Below are 19,192 nucleotides of genomic sequence, written 5' to 3'. Positions count from 1 at the left end.
ATATATATATAAAACATAAGGACCACTTTGAATTGCATTGATATGAATGGTTTTAAATGATGATAATTTTAGTGCATTGGATGTGCTTCAATGGAAAGTTAAATCTAAATGTTATATACATATATATATATATATATATATATATATATATATATATATATATATATGTATGTGTGTGTGTGTGTGTGTGTGTGAAAGCAGGGTGTAAGGCCACATTTTGCTTTCTATGTCCGTACATTGTGATATATTCTACTTATCTACAAGTAAAAGAGATGATAGAAGCTTTAAGATCTAGATAATTAGATACGAACCCAATCACACTCATTAATTTAGTTTCCCAATAGTGCCAAAAAATCTTAAACTACATAGACATACAATTTTGCCCTCATGAAGGTTGAAGAGGCAAGTTATGATTTGTGAAAACACTAACAAAGAGCATGCAGCAATGTCAACCATATATCAATATAAAAATGAATAAGAAAAAATAAAGGAAAAAACTACGATGATATAACATAAACAACTAGAAACTCTAAAAAAAACTTAAGGATAAGCTATATATAGACATTATATTTTGACTTAATACATAAAAACAATACTTAACTAAAGAAATTCAAGGAATCATCTTCACAATTTAATTTTATATGCAACCTTATAGAACTAGCAATCAAACTTCACAATTTGAGTGTTTAATTTTGTTAGTGACTTAATGTTGGTCTTTACGACTTTAGATTAATTAGTTTATTAATGGCAACGTACTTTTAGTAATTCTAAAATAATTATAAAGTAAAGGTGATTTAATTTAAAAAAAACTCAATAAAAAATATTAAATTAATTGTAAAATCAAATTAAATTAGTTTTAAAATCAAATTAATATTAATTTAAAACAAAATCAAATTAATTATAAAATCAAATTAAATTAGTTGTAAAATGAAATTAATATTAATATTAAAATAAAATAAAATAAATTATAAAATCAAATTGATATGATTTTCTTATTAAAACACGTTGAATAACATTGTGAATACTCTATCCATTCTTGGGTATATATTTATTTATATAGCCCAAATACAATCTAACTTTCGATAAGTGTATATATATATATATATATATATATATATATATATATATATATATATATATATATATATATATATATAATTTTTAATAATGAAACAACAATGATGATTGATATGAGTTGGATTAGAGAGAACCGAATGTCTTCAAAATACATGGAAAGTCTTAAAATATTTATGAACATTGCTGAGAAACATGTCAACTCCAAAGGCAAAGTGCGTTGCCCGTGCAAAACGTGTGTGAATTCGTATCGACATGTTTTGCCTACGGTTTATGCCCACTTACATGACATTGGGTTTCTAGAAACATATACTACGTGGATTCATCACGGTGAGAAACATGTCGGTTCTTCGGATTTAAGCTACAATTCGACTCCAAGAACAAACATTCCCGTAAACACGACCACAAGTAATGAGATGTTTGATGTAATTGATGATGTTTTGGCGGAACAAAATACAAATCAAGAAAATATAGACGAGGTGGGGCGAGCTATAGACCCGGAATTTGATGATATGTTTGAGGAGCTCAATACCAAGTTATACCCTGAATGTAGCAATATGTCTGACTTAAACTTTTTGGCAAAGTTGTTGCATATTAAAGTGATCAATAGATGGAAAAATAGTTTGTTTGACCAACTTGTAGAGTTGCTAAGAGTTGCTTTCCCGAAGAGCAAAATTCCAGCTTCACACTATGAAGCTAAAAATAAGTTGAGAAAGATAGAGTTAGGATATCAATCGATCCACGCTTGCAAAAATGATTGTGCTTTGTTTTGGAAGGAGAATGGTTCCATGAAGAATTGCCCGATTTGTAAGGAGAGTAGATGGATGGACACAACTACAAAGGGGAAGAAAGTACCACAAAAAGTGTTGCGGTATTTTCCTTTGACTCCAAGACTTCGACGAATGTATAGCTGCAGATTTACAGCTAAAGATATGAGTTGGCATAATACCTGGACGCTCAATAGATGGTATGATGTATCATCCGGTTGATGGGAAGTCATGGCAAGATTTTGATCAAAGATATCTAGAGTTTGCTAAAGAACCTAGACATGTTCGTCTAGGTTTGGCTGCTGATGGCTTCAATCCATTCGGCAACTTCAATAGTACTTATAGTACTTGGCCGGTTATATTAACTACCTATAATACACCACCATGGATATGTATCAAAGAGTCTTCTTTCATGCTAACTTTGCTGATTCCTGGCCCTAAATCTCCCTCAAAGGACATTGATTTTTTCTTGAGGCCTTTGGTGGATGAGTTGAAAATGTTGTGGGCCAAAGGAGTCCAAATGAGAGATGCATCAATCAACACCATATTCAACATGCGTGCGATGTTGTTATGGACTATCAATGATTTTCCAGCTCGTGGAAGTTTGTCTCGATGGAGTGGTCAAGTTTATTTAGCATGTCCTACTTGTAACGCAGACACATCTTCCATTCATGTCACCAACAAGATGTCTTATGTTGGTCATAGACGATTCTTGCATATGAACCATAAGTGGAGGCAAAGTTTATTGTTTAATGGTCAACCTGAGAGAAGGCGACATCCAAGACGATTCAATAATACAACTATATTAAAGCAATTGGCTTGTCTCCGTGATCGTATTCCAGGGAAACATCCTGAGCACAGGGGTGCAACAAGAAAGCGCAATGATGAAACAAGAAAAAGAGTTGAATTGACGAAACGTAGTATCTTTTTTGAGCTTGAGTATTGGTCTTCCCTCGAGCTGAAACACAATATAGATTTTATGCATGTGGAGAAAAATGTGGACGAGAATTTTGTAAATATTGCATTGATGAATGAAAAAAACCAAAGACAAAAAAGAAGCAAGAGAAGACTTGAAACATATGGGCATTCGGCCAGATCAATGGCCAAAAGAGAAAGTCAACAAGAGGAAGAAAGTCATCAATAAGAAGGAAGACAACAAGAAGAAAATAATACTACCACATGATGACTGCTCCTTTAAACCAAATGATCGACAACGATTCTGTCAATTCATTAACGGTGTGAGGCTACCTGATGGTTTTAGATCGAACTTTAATAAGAAGGTGAATGATACTGCATCAAAATTGGTTAGGCTGAAGTCTCATGATCATCACATCCTCATGCAACGATTGCTGCCCATAGGGGTTCAAGCATTTCTCCCAGAAAATGTTTCAACAACAATCATTGACTTGTGTACATTCTTCAAAAAAAATTGTGCACAGTCATTAGATGTTAACGACATGAGAAATGCCATTAAAAGAAGTGGTGAAGATTTTATGCAATCTTGAGTTGATATATCTTCCAACATTTTTTGACATCATGATTCATCTAATTCTTCATTTACTTGAAGAAGCCATTCTTGGAGGGCCTGTACACATGAGATGGATGTATCCTTTTGAAAGATACATGAAAAAACTTAAAAATTATGTCAGAAACAAAGCCAAGCCAGAAGGCTCAATAGCAGAGGGTTATGTTGCAGACGAAGCATTGACATTCTGCTCTATGTATCTTGAGGGTATGCAAACGAAATTCAATCGGGTTGATAGAAATGAGGATCATGGCCTTCCAAAAAGGCAATTTAATGTGTTCTCATCACAATGTCGACTGATGTCCACTAAGAAGCTCGCCGAATTTTGTAAAGATGCCAAAAAATTATTGCATTGGTTTGTACTAAACAACTGCAATGGGGATGAGCTGAAAGGCTACATATCGTAACTTTTGTGATCTATTAACTACTTTTCCAATAGTGCTATCATATCTTCAAACTATTCTAATTGTTTTGTCTCACATCCAGCGAATTCAAATCAGAATCGTCTGAAAGTGATTTGAAAACAGAATTTCCTCCATGGTTCAAAAGAAAGGTAAATACCTTATATTCTAATTTATAATATAAAACTAATTTATATTATTACTTAAATGTACAATATTATATTTCCTTATAGATTTATCGCCTCGAAAGAGAATCACCTTCGGACTGTACTAACGTATTAAAGACGTTGGCACATGGTCCGTTAGATGCAACTTGTTACATCTCCTGCATAGTAAATGTTGTTCGATTTGTTGTGCTTAGCCGTAATCGCCAACGTACTACTCAAAATAGTGGCATTCTTACATTAGGAGTAGACGGTACACCATTCTACGGTCAATTGGAGGACATCATAGAGTTGCACTATTTACATGGTTATTCAGTTGTACTCTTTCGTGGTAAATGGTTCAATGCGTCATTAGGTGATGGACGTTTAATTAGTAAAAAAAATTTGGTTCTTATCGATACCAGTCATGAATGATATGTCGGTAAAACATGGTATGACGATCAACAATACATCTTAGCCACTCAAGCTAAACAAGTGTTTTATCTCCAAGATCCTACTCGAAATAATAAATGGAGAGTTGTGGAAGATGTTCATCATCGAAAACTTTGGGATCATCCAAGTATCGGTGTTAATGAGATAGATGTGGTGAATGACACTCGATCAAATGATTTTCCCTTGGCTATCAATTTAGGTGATCATGATGATGATACATACTCCGTTGACAGTGATGATATGTACTTTTTAGATAATGATGACGATGGTGAATCAAGTGTGGCTCCTACTATAAACGATGACAATTTTTTTAATGATGACGATGATGGTGGTGATACGTATTCTTCAGATAATGATAATGATTTTATAAATGATGATGAATTTATTAATGATGATGTTGTACATGTGTATTGTTCTAGTGATGATTCTGATTGATGGTATGTTACGGTTGTTATACATTTTGATTGCTTAAAATTGTTTATTAGTTTTTTTTAATTATGTTTAGTATATTTTCTAATATTTGTTAAACATATGGCTACACATGTTGCGAGGGGGCATGGAGGAGACGGCGGGGAATGACCTCCACATAAACGTGGAAGCAAGATACCGGCAGGTTGCCAATCTTGTAAGTTACATGTAATTCATAAATATATTGGATATATTTTTAAAGTTTTAAATTTCTAAATTTTTAGTTCTATGTGTCAATGTAGCAAACCCGATGCGTCGACGTGGAAAAGGAAGATGCTTAAATATGCGAAAAAAGTTCAAGCACCGCGGCCAACCTTAGGGGGGACCTATAGATTCATAAATACAAATGGCAAAATGTTGACAAGGGTTATCTCAAACTTTGTGGCAGATCGTGTACCACTCCATTATAGGACTTGGAGACGTGTTCCTTTCCATTACTATGAAGCTATGTATCCTGAGATTGAAGTAAGTACAAAATACTTTTTATAGGTAAAAAAATTTATACTTTTTAAATATATTTTTTATACAAATTAAATTTGTTTTTTTTATTGTAGACATATTTTAATCTTGATATGTATCGGGGTACATATGTGTGGGAAGCCGTTCGAGCGACTGTCAAAGAGCTTATAAAGAGCACAAACATGAAGTGAAAAATTATTTTGATAGTGTTGTTGGGTATAATGTTGTTGAAGGTGCTAGACTATGTCCACCGGATGATATGGACGACGAAGCTTGGGATAATATGATTGATCTTCTTTTTTTAGATGAGGGTTATAGGAAGCAGTGCAAAGAATGTAAAGAAAGCAGGTCCAAACTTCAAATTACGAGTTCTCATTGAAGTAGAACATATGTAGACAGATGGCGTGAGGATGCAATTAAAATTATCTGTATTTTATAATTTTTTTAACACTTATATAAATATATTAATTGTTTTTGACTTATTATAGACAGAAAAAGGAGAAGACCCGCAACATATCGAGGGTTGAAGACAGATGCGATTTAAAGAAAGTCGGGGTTGGTGTACACCGCAAGCAGAAGTAGTTTGGGTAAGTAATAAACGAAGTTAATAAGTTGTTTGATAAATATGTTATTATTATTATTATAGTTAGTTTAAGGTATATTAGTATTGTAGTGTATAAATTTTTTAATTTTTTTTAATTAATGTATTTTTATTGTTTTCTTTATTTTAGGAAAACATTCAACGAGAGAAGATGTTGATGCAGAGCTTCGGGAGAATGAAAAGCTAAATGAAGAACAATGTCTCGCAAGTGCCCTTGGTGAGAGACGTGGGCATATGCGCGGAATTGGAAGGAAACCAAGCATCAACAATAATTTATTTCCAAATGAACATACTAAACGTTCCAAAGCTTCCACATCCCAATCTTCAGATAATACCCAAGTTGCTGTATTATCCCAACAAATTCAAATCATGCAACAACAAATGCTACAAATGAACCAAATGTTTAATAACACTTTTGCGTCCGTCATTCCGAACTTCCAACCACAACCAATGCCACAATTCCAGTTTAATCCCAATATGTTTTCACAAAATAACCCCGAAACATCAAATGAACATAAAGATGATGATGATGATGATTATGATGATGTTGGTGATGGTGGTGATGATGATGAGGAGGAGGAGGAAAAGGAGAACTAGAACTAGAACGATAGTGACAACAATGTTTGTTAAAAACTTGCTTTTTTGGTTATGTAGTAGAATATGAATGATATGGTATGTAGTAGAATTTGAATGGTATGTTAGGTTTACTAAGTGTTTTTGGATTTTAATGGTATGTTATGTTATGTTATATTTATATTATTCTGCAAATACGTATTTTGGACTTGTCGTCTGGATTAGTTACTCAATACCGACGACTCCTATCCCGACGACATTTTCGACTTTTACCAACGGATCTGTACTGATGACTTTGTATAGATGACATGTCGTGGTATAAGCTTTACCGATGACAAGTCGTCGGTACAGGGTCCCTAGTTGTCGTTTGTATAGGCCTCGATCCTTGTAGTGAGTGGACGATGTTGAATAAGACTCCATTGAACTGAACTTATATTTTAACAGGTCCTATAAAATCAAATATTTGCTGCTGGAAATCTAGCTTTAGGAAATGAAAGGACACTAGAGATCATATGTATATATAAACCCTCGAGATGTTGATTGATATGTGAACTCTGTGTTTGGTTGGTGAAACTGGGTGGGGATACAAAAAGTAATTATGCTATTACATTTTAAAAAGTAGTTGTTATGCTCTTACATCAAGTTGATTTGTCCAACTTTGTATTTAGCACAGCTAACTACTGGTTTTTCTATTTTTAATAATATTCGGCTTTGGGAAAAAAAAATTCAAGTTGACACAAAACAGATAATCCGAAGTGGAGGTGCTGGTTTGAAAATTTTATTTAAAAATAAAATTAATAAAAGAAGCAAAACATGGGATACGACTAGAACCAAAGATCTTGGGTTTCCTTCTTAGTAGACCTGGTTACTGAAAACAGGTCTACTGCCATTTTCATATTTCAAAGCTTGGGTTTGCTTCTTGGAACATTTAACTACATCTAAACCATATCTCTTTTCAAGAATAATGTTTGTACGTAAACAATTCGAATGAAATCATATCAAAAGCAAGTTTAATCTGCCTTGGTCGATCTATGGATGAAATCTGATCAAAGGAACTCAACCAAACACAAAAGAACCTTTAAAATTTACCAGCTTCCTTCCCCTCCATAATTAGTTCATACACCCTTTCTCTTGATTTTCTTGTGGATTTTTTTTAGTTTATTTTTTATTTTTTATTTATTTTACTTTTATTGTATTTTTTTGGAGTGGATTGTAATGGCAGTGGTTTTACATTGCTAGAACTCCCAACAAAATTTTAGTAAATTTTAGTCTTTGTGGATAACATTTTTAAAGCATTAAACCTTCACTTTTATTCAAACGATTCTACTTACATATAAAACCTTACTACATAAAACCCACTGCAAAAAATGTTAGTTACTGAGGAAAATAAAATGGTCACTAACAATAAAATGAGTAGTCACTAAATGAATTAGTGACCAAAAATTTAATCGTTACTATTGGTCCGTCACTAAACTGATTAGAGATCAAAGTATATAAGTGATCACTAAATAGCGCCTAAAGTGTTGTAGTCATAATGTCACAAAAAGTAGTCACTAATCAATGAAAATCCTCACTAGTTTGTGTAATTAGTGACCATAAAAAGTTTTCACTGTCTTGTCCGATTAGTGACGGTAAAAGGTCATTGTGAATCAGACTTCACACATTAACATTAGTTTTGCTTAAATAAAGTGACAAGTAGTATGACGGCTTAAAACGGTGTCCAAATGTCGTCTTTTATAACTAGTTTTTTTATTTATTTATTTATTTATTTTTATTTTTTATTTTTTTTATGTACATTTTAAGTGATTAAATCTTCTACTGAAATTTGTAACATGAAAACAACCTTGACAAGTCGAGCCACAGTCAAAAATGATTGCCAAATGTTATCTTTTATAATAGGTTTTTAATGTTATATGTACGTTTACTTTGTGCCTTGTATTAAGTGAGACGTAAAGACATATGATGATAAGTTTAATTTTAAGTGATTAAATCTTATATTGAAATTCGTTATATGAAATAACTCATGACAAGTAGTGCGTTGGTAAAAAAACGGTGGACAAATGTCATCATTTATAACATGTTTTTTATTTAATATGTACCTTAATTTATGTTTTGAATTCTATATTGAAATTTGTTACATGAAAAAACCCATGATAAAGTAAACAATAGTCATAATCTATGTATTAAAAACTTATTTTAAGTTTAACCGGTTTGATTACCGATTATCGGTTGAATCGTTGGTCTACATCTAGCAGTGGTATGTGTCGGCCATCAAGTTATGTACACTTGATTGATCGAGTTATTCGATTTTCTTTGGAAATGAACTGTATTTTTAATGGCCTATGTGAAACCCAGCTATTCAAATCCAAAAAACCGGTTCAAATGGATTTTTAATGTATCGTGTGTTTCAATCCGATCAAAAAATTAGCATAAAACTGGTTATTATTGAACCACATGTTATAACCGGTTCCCGGTTCGAACCAGTTTTAAAAACATCAAACATAATATTATAATTTGATATTACAAGTTGTAAAATATCAGTCTTGCTATAAGTATTTTTTAATAATTCAAATTATTCATCACATTCGATTTATATTGTTCTTCCCATGCATCTATGTTATAAATAAATACGATCAAATCATAGGAAGGAAAAGAAAGGATAATACTAAGAAAAATTTGCCAAACTAATATTTTAACAAAGGTAAATCTTAAAAAAAATCAAAAAAATATCATACTAATTATTAATAAAAATATTGGGTATACAACAACACGCCCCGATATACTAGGTATATATATTGAAAATTAACAAAAAAACCAACCAAAAATATTTACAAAACTTATTGTTAAACCATTGTCGCACACGATTTAAGCAAATATTATTTTCACTGCCCGAATGTAGTAAATGATAGCATATGGAAGCAAGGTCGAATTTTCAGGGACACAGTCTAATGGTCAATAGTTTTTTGCGTAAGATACATACCATTCATTAAAAAATAAATAATAAAAGAGGGTTTTCATTATTAGCTAAAAACTAAAAGTGTAGTGAAATTAATTAAATGAAATTAGTAATAAAAGCAAATTTAGTTATACTGCGACTTTCCTAATCATGCAATCATCCCAGATCTGGTAATTTAAAATGCATTCTATCTAAGTTGGTACTAAGAAAAACTAACAAGCTCTAGTGTAATCTCTTTTACCTAGTTAAAATTAACCAAAACAAGCTCTTCAGTTAACCATTACTTTTTATTGTCTAATTAAACAAGCTCTTAATTAATATCAAAAAAGTTGCATTAACATCTGTGTAAAATTCCCAGCAATACCCAATACTTCTCACAAGTTCGGTGAGCAGACTAACAAGAATTAAATATCAAACATTCATTAAATATTAGACTAACACACTGAAACCAAATCTGATAACTGATCACATGAAGAGTACTAGTCTATGGTAGATTTGAAAACAAGGGTTTAGCCAGACATGGCTAAAAACAATTTAAAACCAAATAAAAAGATAAACTCACTAACCAATCTTACTAACTAAATATAGAACAGGATCCACAACCTTTGGATCTTCAGAAAGTGATGAAAAGTATCAGAAATCGCCTTCAGAAGGGTTTTCGGAGTTTGGAATCGTCTGATCAGAGAGACATACTATATTTACGAGCAAGAATCGTCAGGAGCAAAAAACCCAAAAATGCGATCGAATTTTGGAGCACAAGATCAAAAAATTTTGGTTTTGATCGAATTTTGCATTTTTTTGATTTTCGTGACTTACTGAACTGCGAAGTTTTTTTTTTGATTGAATTTCAAGGAACAATTTGATCGAATGTTTTCATTTTCTGATTTTTTCACAAACACAAAAGTCTTCCAAATTTTGTCTATTTTCTGGAACATTTTGAATCTCGTGAATCAGAGTTATGATCCATGATATATTATCAAAATACTGACTGAGGGTCAAAGCTGCTAGCAACATTCTTTAGGCTTTAGAATATAGCAATCTATCTTGGTAAGATCAATTCGATCGAATTTTTATTGAACAAAATAGCTTCCAAGAATTCCTCATAATCCTTCACAAGTTCCAAGCTCCAGTTAGAATCCTTCATAAGTTCCAAGCTCCAGTTAACTCCAATGCTATATTATACGCATCCAAAGCTGCTCCCAAAGAATTGCTCCACTCGAATTATCTAAAAATGAAAAAAACGCTATCAGTTAATAAAAACTAATGAAATGAAATTGTGTAAAATATGATGCTAAATGTTAATAAAAACTACCCTAAAAGATGCATAAAATGACATCTATTACAAATAGAAGATAAAATAATAATATCAGGTTTTGTCGTGCAGCTATTGTATCTTCACAACTTTTTTTGGCCTTACATACTTTTGTACCCTTACAGTCTGAATGAAAGTGTAATACCCGTGACATGAGGTGTAACGACCCAAAAATCAAGGGTAAAAATTTCATTTATAATATAACTAAACCATTGATACCATTTATTTCAACCATTCCAAATCATCATTAAGTAAATCATTTATAAGAGTTTATCCCAAAATCATTCATTGTGGAAATCATAGGTATGTACACTGCGATCAATCAGAGCTCTTCTTTTCCAAAACATTGATACCTGAAACCAAAATTGTAATACGTAAGCACAAAGCTTAGTGAGTCCCCCAGAGCATACCCCACATACAATCCACATAACTTAAATCATATTAGCTATAAAATCTATCTCTACTGCATATGACATGTCAACTAGCTATAACCTCTACCACATAATACATATCAATTAGCTATAAAAACTACCTCTACCACATATCACATGTCAATTAGCTATAAAAGCTACATCTACCACATATCACAGATCAATTAGCTATCAAACTATCTATACCATTAGCCACAAAGGCTATCTCTACCATTATCCGCAAGGGCTATCTCTACACTTATCTGCAAGGGCTATCTCTACCTTTAGCCGCAAGGGTATCTCTACCATTAGCCGCAAGGGCTATATCTACCATTAGCCACAAAGGCTATCTCTACCATTATCCGCAAGGCCTATCTCTACCCTTATCCGCTAGGGCTATCTCTATCTTTAGCTGCAAGGGTTATCTCTACCGTAAGCTGCAAGGGCTATCTCTACTGTTAGATAAAAAGGCTATCTTTACCATGTATCACTGCATAAATATGCCACACAAGTCTACACAACATGTATACCCACTATCATAAGATGGGTCGGCCTTAGTGCCTTAGACCCTTTGGTATGGTGAGAAGACTTACCTCTCGAATGCTGAACTGATAAGCTGAAGTCAAATATATCCCACACGCTGCTCCTTCTCAACTTCCCATAATCATCAGGTGATTAACTTGACACAAACCCATAAATACCCTCAGGTCAACCCTGGATAAATTCAAGGTCCACCGTCAAGGTCAACAGTCCATGTTGACCTCAACTCATCAAGTATATCCAGCCCCTCGTCGAGTTCTTGCTTAACTCGTCAGCTTACCGAGTCACTTGAGTGACTCGTCGAGTTCCCTAATGTTCATGGCCGCAAACTCTCAACCGCAAACTCCTAACCGAAAACCCATCCACTCAAAAACCTCTTGGCTGTAAACTCCTTGGCAGTCTCGTCGAGTTGATTAAACGACTCGACAAGTTCCTTTAGACCTTCTCATTTTTTGGCCTTTTCCAGTGGGATCTAGATTCCCAAACCTTAGATGTAGCCTTCCTTATTGTAGATGTCACGTAAAGTTGCAAACTTTACATGCCTGCAAGGCCTCTGATGGCCATAACACCAATACTAGTCTTCATACAAGGTTTTACTGCATGGAAAGGGGCTGAATCACATAAAGGGAGCAACTTTATGTTAGTGGGGACCTAAGGAGGTCCAGATTTGGAACCATATGTCCAGATTCAAGCTTGACTCCATTTTCCCCAAAAATAGTCATTCACTTCCAAGAAAAGAGATATAAGCAATTAGGGGTAAAGGCCATAACTTTTTACCTTAGGCTGATGGCCAATATGATATAGATGTTGGATCTACAACTCCTCTCTTGTTTCCTTCTCCTTCAATCTCCACAATCCTCGAAAAGATGCTCACAAAGGCTCTTTTTCTCAACAAAGGAGGGTTTACGGCCGAAAATGCTCTCCTCTGGGTAGAAAGTGGCTGAAGGAGGCCAAAAATGAGCCATAAGTCCTTTATAAAACCCTTAAAAGTTTGGGTTTCTCTTTACAGCTCCTACTCGCTGAGTCGAGGCCTTCTGAATTGTTGAGTAGGACCCGATCCCATGTTCGAAATTAATACTTCTACTCGACGAGTTGATCCTCCAACTCGCCGATTCCAAAGCCAAAACCCTAAAAATAAATAAATCCATTAATACTTGGAATAGGTATTACAAGTCTCCCCAACTTGAACTAGATTCGTCCTCAAATTCTGCTGACCCAAACAAATCCGGGTAGTGCTCTCGCATCTCCTCTTTCGGCTCCCATGTCCATTCAGAGCCCCTTCGATGCTACCATTACACTTCTTTCTGAAACCTGATAATCCCTTTCCAGGGCGACACCTTCAGCAATGTGAAATCCGAAAATGAATGAATTCCTTGCAACCTGATCGCATCTGCTCCATCTGAAATTTGAAGCCTCAAGATTGTCTGTCTCCCTGATAGACTGCCCACATCGAATCATCCTCGAACTGGTTCCACAAGAAAGCCAGACTAAATAGAATACTTGCTACTCGCAATACCTTGAGGCTTCCTAAAGAACAAAGCCACCGATCAACTGCAACTAATGAGTAACTTGCTGTTTCCACACCCAGACCTTAAATCACTGAAGTCGCTCCTATTCCTCTTGCTGCCACATGACAACATTCATGAAGAACAATCGGAGACCCCCTTGGTCTTAACCTGTCTGCCAACAGTCTGAAACACTGGACACCTACTCGATTGATGAGCCAAAACACACCCAACAGTCCCCTATGACCTCCGAAGGATACCTCGTCTAAACATAATTGCCGAATCTCCTTCCAGTCGATTGATCCACCCGATCAGGATAGGCTGACAACCTATAGCCACTGAATCCGGTGCAAAACGGTGAATACTACCAGAATAGTTGTAGTCTTACATCATACCCGGTCTCCTTCGACCTACCGTTTCCTAATTCTGAGATGTTGTGGCTCTATTACAGATGGAGCCACCGGAGACACATCACAATAGCTTAAACTACCGTCAAACTAACCTGTTAACCACCCTGGAATTCTGCTCTCGATGCCCTTGGCATATAGATGTCTCACATCCCATCTCACTGAAACAAAATCCTACACGAATTCTGATGTGGGTTCCTATCCAAATCCGAATTGTTACTCTACTCCAATCCATAGATCCTCGAATCGACATTTGCATAATGCCCTATGACTTCCCGTCATCGTTTACGCGACCGATTAATAAATACCCTTAGATGATTCCCTAAGACTTCCAGTCTTACACCGGGTCTGACCACCAGGTTCCTATGGGATCCCATAACAGGGCTACCCAACCGTAACCCTACAAAACATGGACTACTCAACCACAAGATCCTGCATCGTCCAACCCTTAGCTCAACAGTCTCTACCAGTTCCAACCCGAACTCCTATACACATCCGGGCTCGCCCCTAGATAACTGATCAATCAATCACCTCGGGTATTGATCCTAGCTAAGCTATGGTTCTCCCACAACCCTGCAAATTAGCCTACCCTAGTCCAAATCACCTGAAAGAATCTACGAACACTACATCACCCGCAGTCTTACAACACTCTCTACCGCCAGTGAATGCTATGGCTCCCTCGCAATCTTACAACACTGCACCCTAACTGACCATTAGTGAAGGCTATAGCTCCCCCGTAATGACCCTTGGAAGCTAGAAACTTGGACCAATGCTTAAAAATGAAGAAAAATGCACTTAACACGTCGTGGTGACCCTACCACGATGTGGCATTCTGAAGCTTCCCTATTTGTTTCGAAGACTTGTGGAATACAGGATAAACATGAAGACCATGACATGGTAACATCACCACGTCGTGGTCCCTGGTTTTAGGAAAAGTATAAATATAACTCATTCTTCTACGAATGGAAGACTTTTTGGCTGAAGTTTCTTACAAATTTCAAAGACCAAAGTGTAGAACTAAGGCTTAGTAGTGAAGCTACCAATTGAAGCTTGGAAATTGATGGTATTAAGGTAATAAAACTTTTCATTACAATTTTCTCTTTAGTTTAATCATGACTATGTAATTGAATTTCGTTTTTATATTTTTAGTTGATGAAATTATGGGCTAAACCTCATGAGTTTCGTTTAGACTATGATTATTTGCTAAATTATGAGTTGATTTATGGATTGGATTTAGTTTTTATTGGTTATTTGTTGATCTAGCTTATTAAAGAAAGTCACATACTTTTGATAATTGCATTTCTCTACTTATTACAGAATTTAATTAAGTTTGTATGACCATCTTTCTTAGTGAAATTTGAATCTTATAATCTTGTGACCAACAAAACTGTAGGAATAGAGTTTTGAATGAAACCTACGGTTAAGTAGGAGAGTGGGTAAAATAGTGTAGGAGCAAATATATGACGAAAAAACATATATAGAATCAACTAATCAACTCGAACTGAACACTAATGAACCTGTTAATTTGTCCGCCTGATCAACGTATGAATGAGCTTGTTTGCTAAAGGATTAAAGGAGTGAAAACGAATTTGGTCATTATAGGAATCGGTAACCAATTAAACTATAATCCATTACATTTCCATGAATCAACAATAATAACAAATAAATTTAAAGCTAGACGAAAGTACCTTATTTACCTTGGTTAATTAATCTTCGTGTTCCTTGCTTAGTTTTAGTGTTAGCTTAATTAGTTAATATTTAGTTAATTTTGTAAATCAAGCTTCTTGTTTTGCAAAACTAGAGAAAAAAACCCTTTTCCATTTTATTAGTAATTAATTACTAGTAGATAAAAATTAGCTAAAACATTGTTCCCTATGTTCGATACTTGTCTAGTATGCTATACTATCTTCATCAAGGTGTGCTCCCTTAGGAAATAATTAGTCACGTTAGTAGGATTAACTAGTGCTTATTAATTTTCGCATCAACTTTTTGGCGCCATTGCCGGGGATCGGTCCAGTTTTAGTTACTTTAAATATGCTATTTTATTAGGATTATTTTTTATGTAGTTACTTTTAATTTTGTTTAGGTTTTACTTCTTTTTGACTCACTACGACATGGTAATTTCCACCACGTTGTGGCTTCGTAACAGTAGAACTTTATTTTTGTTTTTATTCTCTTTACGCATTTAGTTGTTTATTTGCAGTACGTCTATGACCCGTGGATCATATACACATTTGATCCCACCACTTGAAGACCCGGAATCATCTCTAAGGAAAAACAAGGATAAAACCGTAGGAGAATCTACAACCCCAAAGAATTCACCTTTTAAGAATCTCAAATTGGTCTTTGGCAAGAAGAAGAGTAAGCAAGTAGGAGAATCCAACAAAACACTGAAGGACGAGGACACTAAATGAAATTCAATGAAGGAGGATACGAAGTACGGAACAGAAAAGGAAGGAAGCGGAACAGAATCTGAAGAAGAAAATGAGCAAGACAGCGAACCCGATAACACCATGGCGGACATTGCTGACATTTCCAGGGAGGCATACAAGAAGAGAATTCGTGATGACACCGGACCGGGCCTTGTGCAACCCACTATACCAGCCACTGCCACATTTGAACTCTAGGGACACATCCTAGTTGCGCTTAAAGAGATTACTTTCACCGAAAAGGATCATGAAGATGCCTATAAGCATCATTATGGAGTCAACGACATCGGCGAATACTTTAACATTCCAAATGTTCCACGGGAAAAGGTGTTGTTGAGGATGCTCCCTGTCATTTTCAAGGGAGCTGTAAAGGATTGGCTAAAGGCACTTCCACCAGGCGTGATCACAACACGGGAAAAGATGTGTGAGGAGTTTTTGGAACAATTTTGCCTGCCATCCAAGATTGCTAAGCTCAAAAAGGCCATTGCTAATTTCGAACAACAAATGGGGTATTTGCTGTTTAAAGCATGGGAGAGCTACAAGGGTCTACTTCGGAATTGCCACCAAAATGATCGCAATGTGCAATGAGAGGTTTCTATCTTTTATGATGAGGTGAATGTCACAACTAGACAACTCTTTGATTCTCAAGGCCCTTTAACCAAGAAAAATTTCACAGAAATCAAGGAGCTCATTAAAGAATTCTTTAAACACTCTAGAGAGTACCATAACGTGAGGAATGATGTAATAAGGGGATCGGCGAATGTTGTTTCGGAAGACATGTCGGCAGTTTTGGCAGTGTTGCAAAACATTTGACTAAGGACTGTGATCAAACAATCCATACAAAAAGAGTTGGGTGTGAAAAATGTAACGGTCCACATTTGACTAAGGACTGTGATCTTGATTAGTATGGAAACCGAAAGGTTCAAGCTTTCTACTCAAGTGGTGATCGATAAGATGAAGATTGAAGAAAGCCCAAGAAGAAGTGGTTACCTTATGATATGTACAAGAAATCCAAAGAAGAGAAATATGAGCAAGGAGGAAGAGGCTTTTACCGACGAGAGGAACCAACTCCTAAAAAGAAACCCGATTTCGAGTCAATACTTACTTGTGTTGTTGCGGCATCTGAAAAAAGGTACGTGGAAACAGAAGCAACAATTAGAGAACAACAAGATCAATAACATAACAATGATTATTCTTGAATGTTGAATTGTGAATCACTTTTTAGTCTACAACAAAACAGATTATTCTTGAATGTGAATCATTTTTTTAGTCTACAACAAAATAGATTATTCTTGAATGTTGAATTGCTCTATTCACTCCATAAGTGACTGCTTCTTCTCCATCTTGAAGAGTGAGTTTGGACTCTCTAATATCCACCAAGGCTCAGGTGGTCCTCAAGAAGGGCCTTCCAAGGATGATTGAGAATTGTTCGTCTTTCTCCATCTCTAAAACAATGAAATATGTAGGAAAAACAAACTTGTCGGCTTTTACTAGCAAGTCTTCACATATACCTCTTGGAAAGGTCATGGTCTTGCTGGCTAGATGGATGATCATGCGGATCGGTCTTGGTTCGGGGAGATCAAGCTTCTTCAGAATGACTAGGGCATCAAATTAACACTTGCTCCTGAGTCGGTTAGAGCATCACTAGTTGGGTTTGCAAATTGGCATGGTAAGCTTATGCTTCCTGGATCACCCCTCTTCTTCGGTAAACACCTTCAATAAACCTTCCATTTTCTCGTGGTTTGTTAAGAGGTCCTTGAGAAACTTGGCATATTTTGGAATCTTGGCTAAGCTTCAAGGAATGGAATGTTGATTTCAAGAGACTTAATATGATCAAGGAACTTCCGATAATCTCCAATATTCTTCTCTTGTATTGCTCTACTCGGAAAGGGCAGTGGTTGGCTGTATGGCTTAGCGGGTTCAATAGTTTTATTTTTCAAGATTTTGCCACAATGTGGCATCAATACCACGTCGTGTTGACTGTTCAGTTTTCTTGGTTTGACTTTCTTCTCGAATTTCTTGCTCCACATCCGGGTTGCTTCCTTCGATGGGAGTTAATTGAGTAATTATTCTCCCGCTTCTTGTTGTTACAATTTGGATTTGAACTCCTCTTGGGTTTTGTTTGGTATTTCTTGGAAGTCCTCCTGGTGATCTGTCATTGATTTTCTTAGCTAGTTGCCTAAGTTATTTTTCAATGTTCAAGATGGAAGATTGCTGATTTATTAGTAGAGTTTGTTGCCCCCTCATCATAGTTTGTTGTTCTCTAACTGTTGCTTCTGTTTCCACGTGCCTTTTTTCGGATGCCGCAACAACACAAGTAAGTACTGACTCGAAATCGGGTTTTTTTAGGAGTTGGTTCCTCTCGTCGGTAAAAGCCTCTTCCTCCTTGCTCATATTTCTCTTCTTTGGATTTCTTGTACATATCATAAGGTAACCATTTCTTCTTGGGCTTTCTTCAATCTTCATCTTATCGATCACCACTTGAGTAGAAAGCTTGAACCTTTCGGTTTCCATACTAATCAAGATCACAGTCCTTAGTCAAATGTGGACCGTTACATTTTTCACACCCAACTCTTTTTGTATGGATTGTTTGATCCATCTTAGTCATCCTCCTATCCATGTTTTGCAACACTGCCAAAACTGCCGACATGTCTTCCGAAACAACATTCGCCGATCCCCTTATTACATCATTCCTCAGGTTATGGTACTCTCTAGAGTGTTTAAAGAATTCTTTAATGAGCTCCTTGATTTCTGCGAAATTTTTCTTGGTTAAAGGGCCTTGAGAATCAAAGAGTTGTCTAGTTGTGACATTCACCCCATCATAAAAGATAGAAACCTCTCATTGCACATTGAGATCATTTTGGGGGCAATTCCGAAGTACACCCGTGTAGCACTCCCATGCTTCTAACATCGAATCCCCCATTTGTTTTTCAAAATTACCAATGGTATTTTTGAGCTTAGCAATCTTGGATGGCGGGCAAAATAGTTCCAAAAACTCCTCACACATCTTTTCCCGTGTTGTGATCACGCTTGGTGGAAGTGCCTTTAGCCAATCCTTTACATCTCCCTTGAAAGTCACAAAGGGCATCCTCAACAACACCTTTTCCCGTGGAACATTTGGAATGTTAAAGTATTCTCCGATGTCGTTGACTCCATAATGATGCTTATA

At 35.6% G+C, this 19,192-nt stretch overlaps 1 protein-coding gene and 1 non-coding gene across 2 annotated transcripts; both read left to right on the top strand.

Moving 5' to 3' along the window:
- Nucleotides 1-1,178: 1,178 nt before the first annotated feature.
- On the top strand, nt 1,179-2,985 carry LOC145029610 (uncharacterized). Its single transcript, XM_078978104.1, has 2 exons — nt 1,179-1,881; nt 2,039-2,985. The coding sequence occupies exons 1-2, from the start codon at nt 1,179-1,181 to the stop codon at nt 2,983-2,985; spliced, it is 1,650 nt and encodes a 549-aa protein (XP_078834230.1).
- A 15,890-nt stretch (nt 2,986-18,875) lies between these two features.
- On the top strand, nt 18,876-18,982 carry LOC145033234 (small nucleolar RNA R71). Its single transcript, XR_013677467.1, has one exon. It is a non-coding gene; the product is annotated as a small nucleolar RNA R71 (small nucleolar RNA).
- The last annotated feature ends 210 nt before the right edge of the window (nt 18,983-19,192 follow it).

The sequence above is a fragment of the Lactuca saligna genome, chromosome 2, assembly GCF_052625555.1.
Source record: "Lactuca saligna cultivar CGN05327 chromosome 2, ASM5262555v1, whole genome shotgun sequence".
In the NCBI taxonomy this organism is placed as follows: domain Eukaryota; kingdom Viridiplantae; phylum Streptophyta; class Magnoliopsida; order Asterales; family Asteraceae; genus Lactuca; species Lactuca saligna.
The sequence above is the reverse complement of the archived record's forward strand: the minus strand, read 5'-3'. Positions and strand labels throughout refer to the sequence as shown.

Bases quoted from the DNA above. Each gene is read 5' to 3' on its own strand.
- LOC145029610 (XM_078978104.1), top strand. From the start codon at position 1,179: ATGATGATTGATATGAGTTGGATTAGAGAGAACCGAATGTCTTCAAAA. The intron at 1,882-2,038 runs GTAAGGAGAGTA...GACGCTCAATAG, and splicing joins CATGAAGAATTGCCCGATTT to ATGGTATGATGTATCATCCG.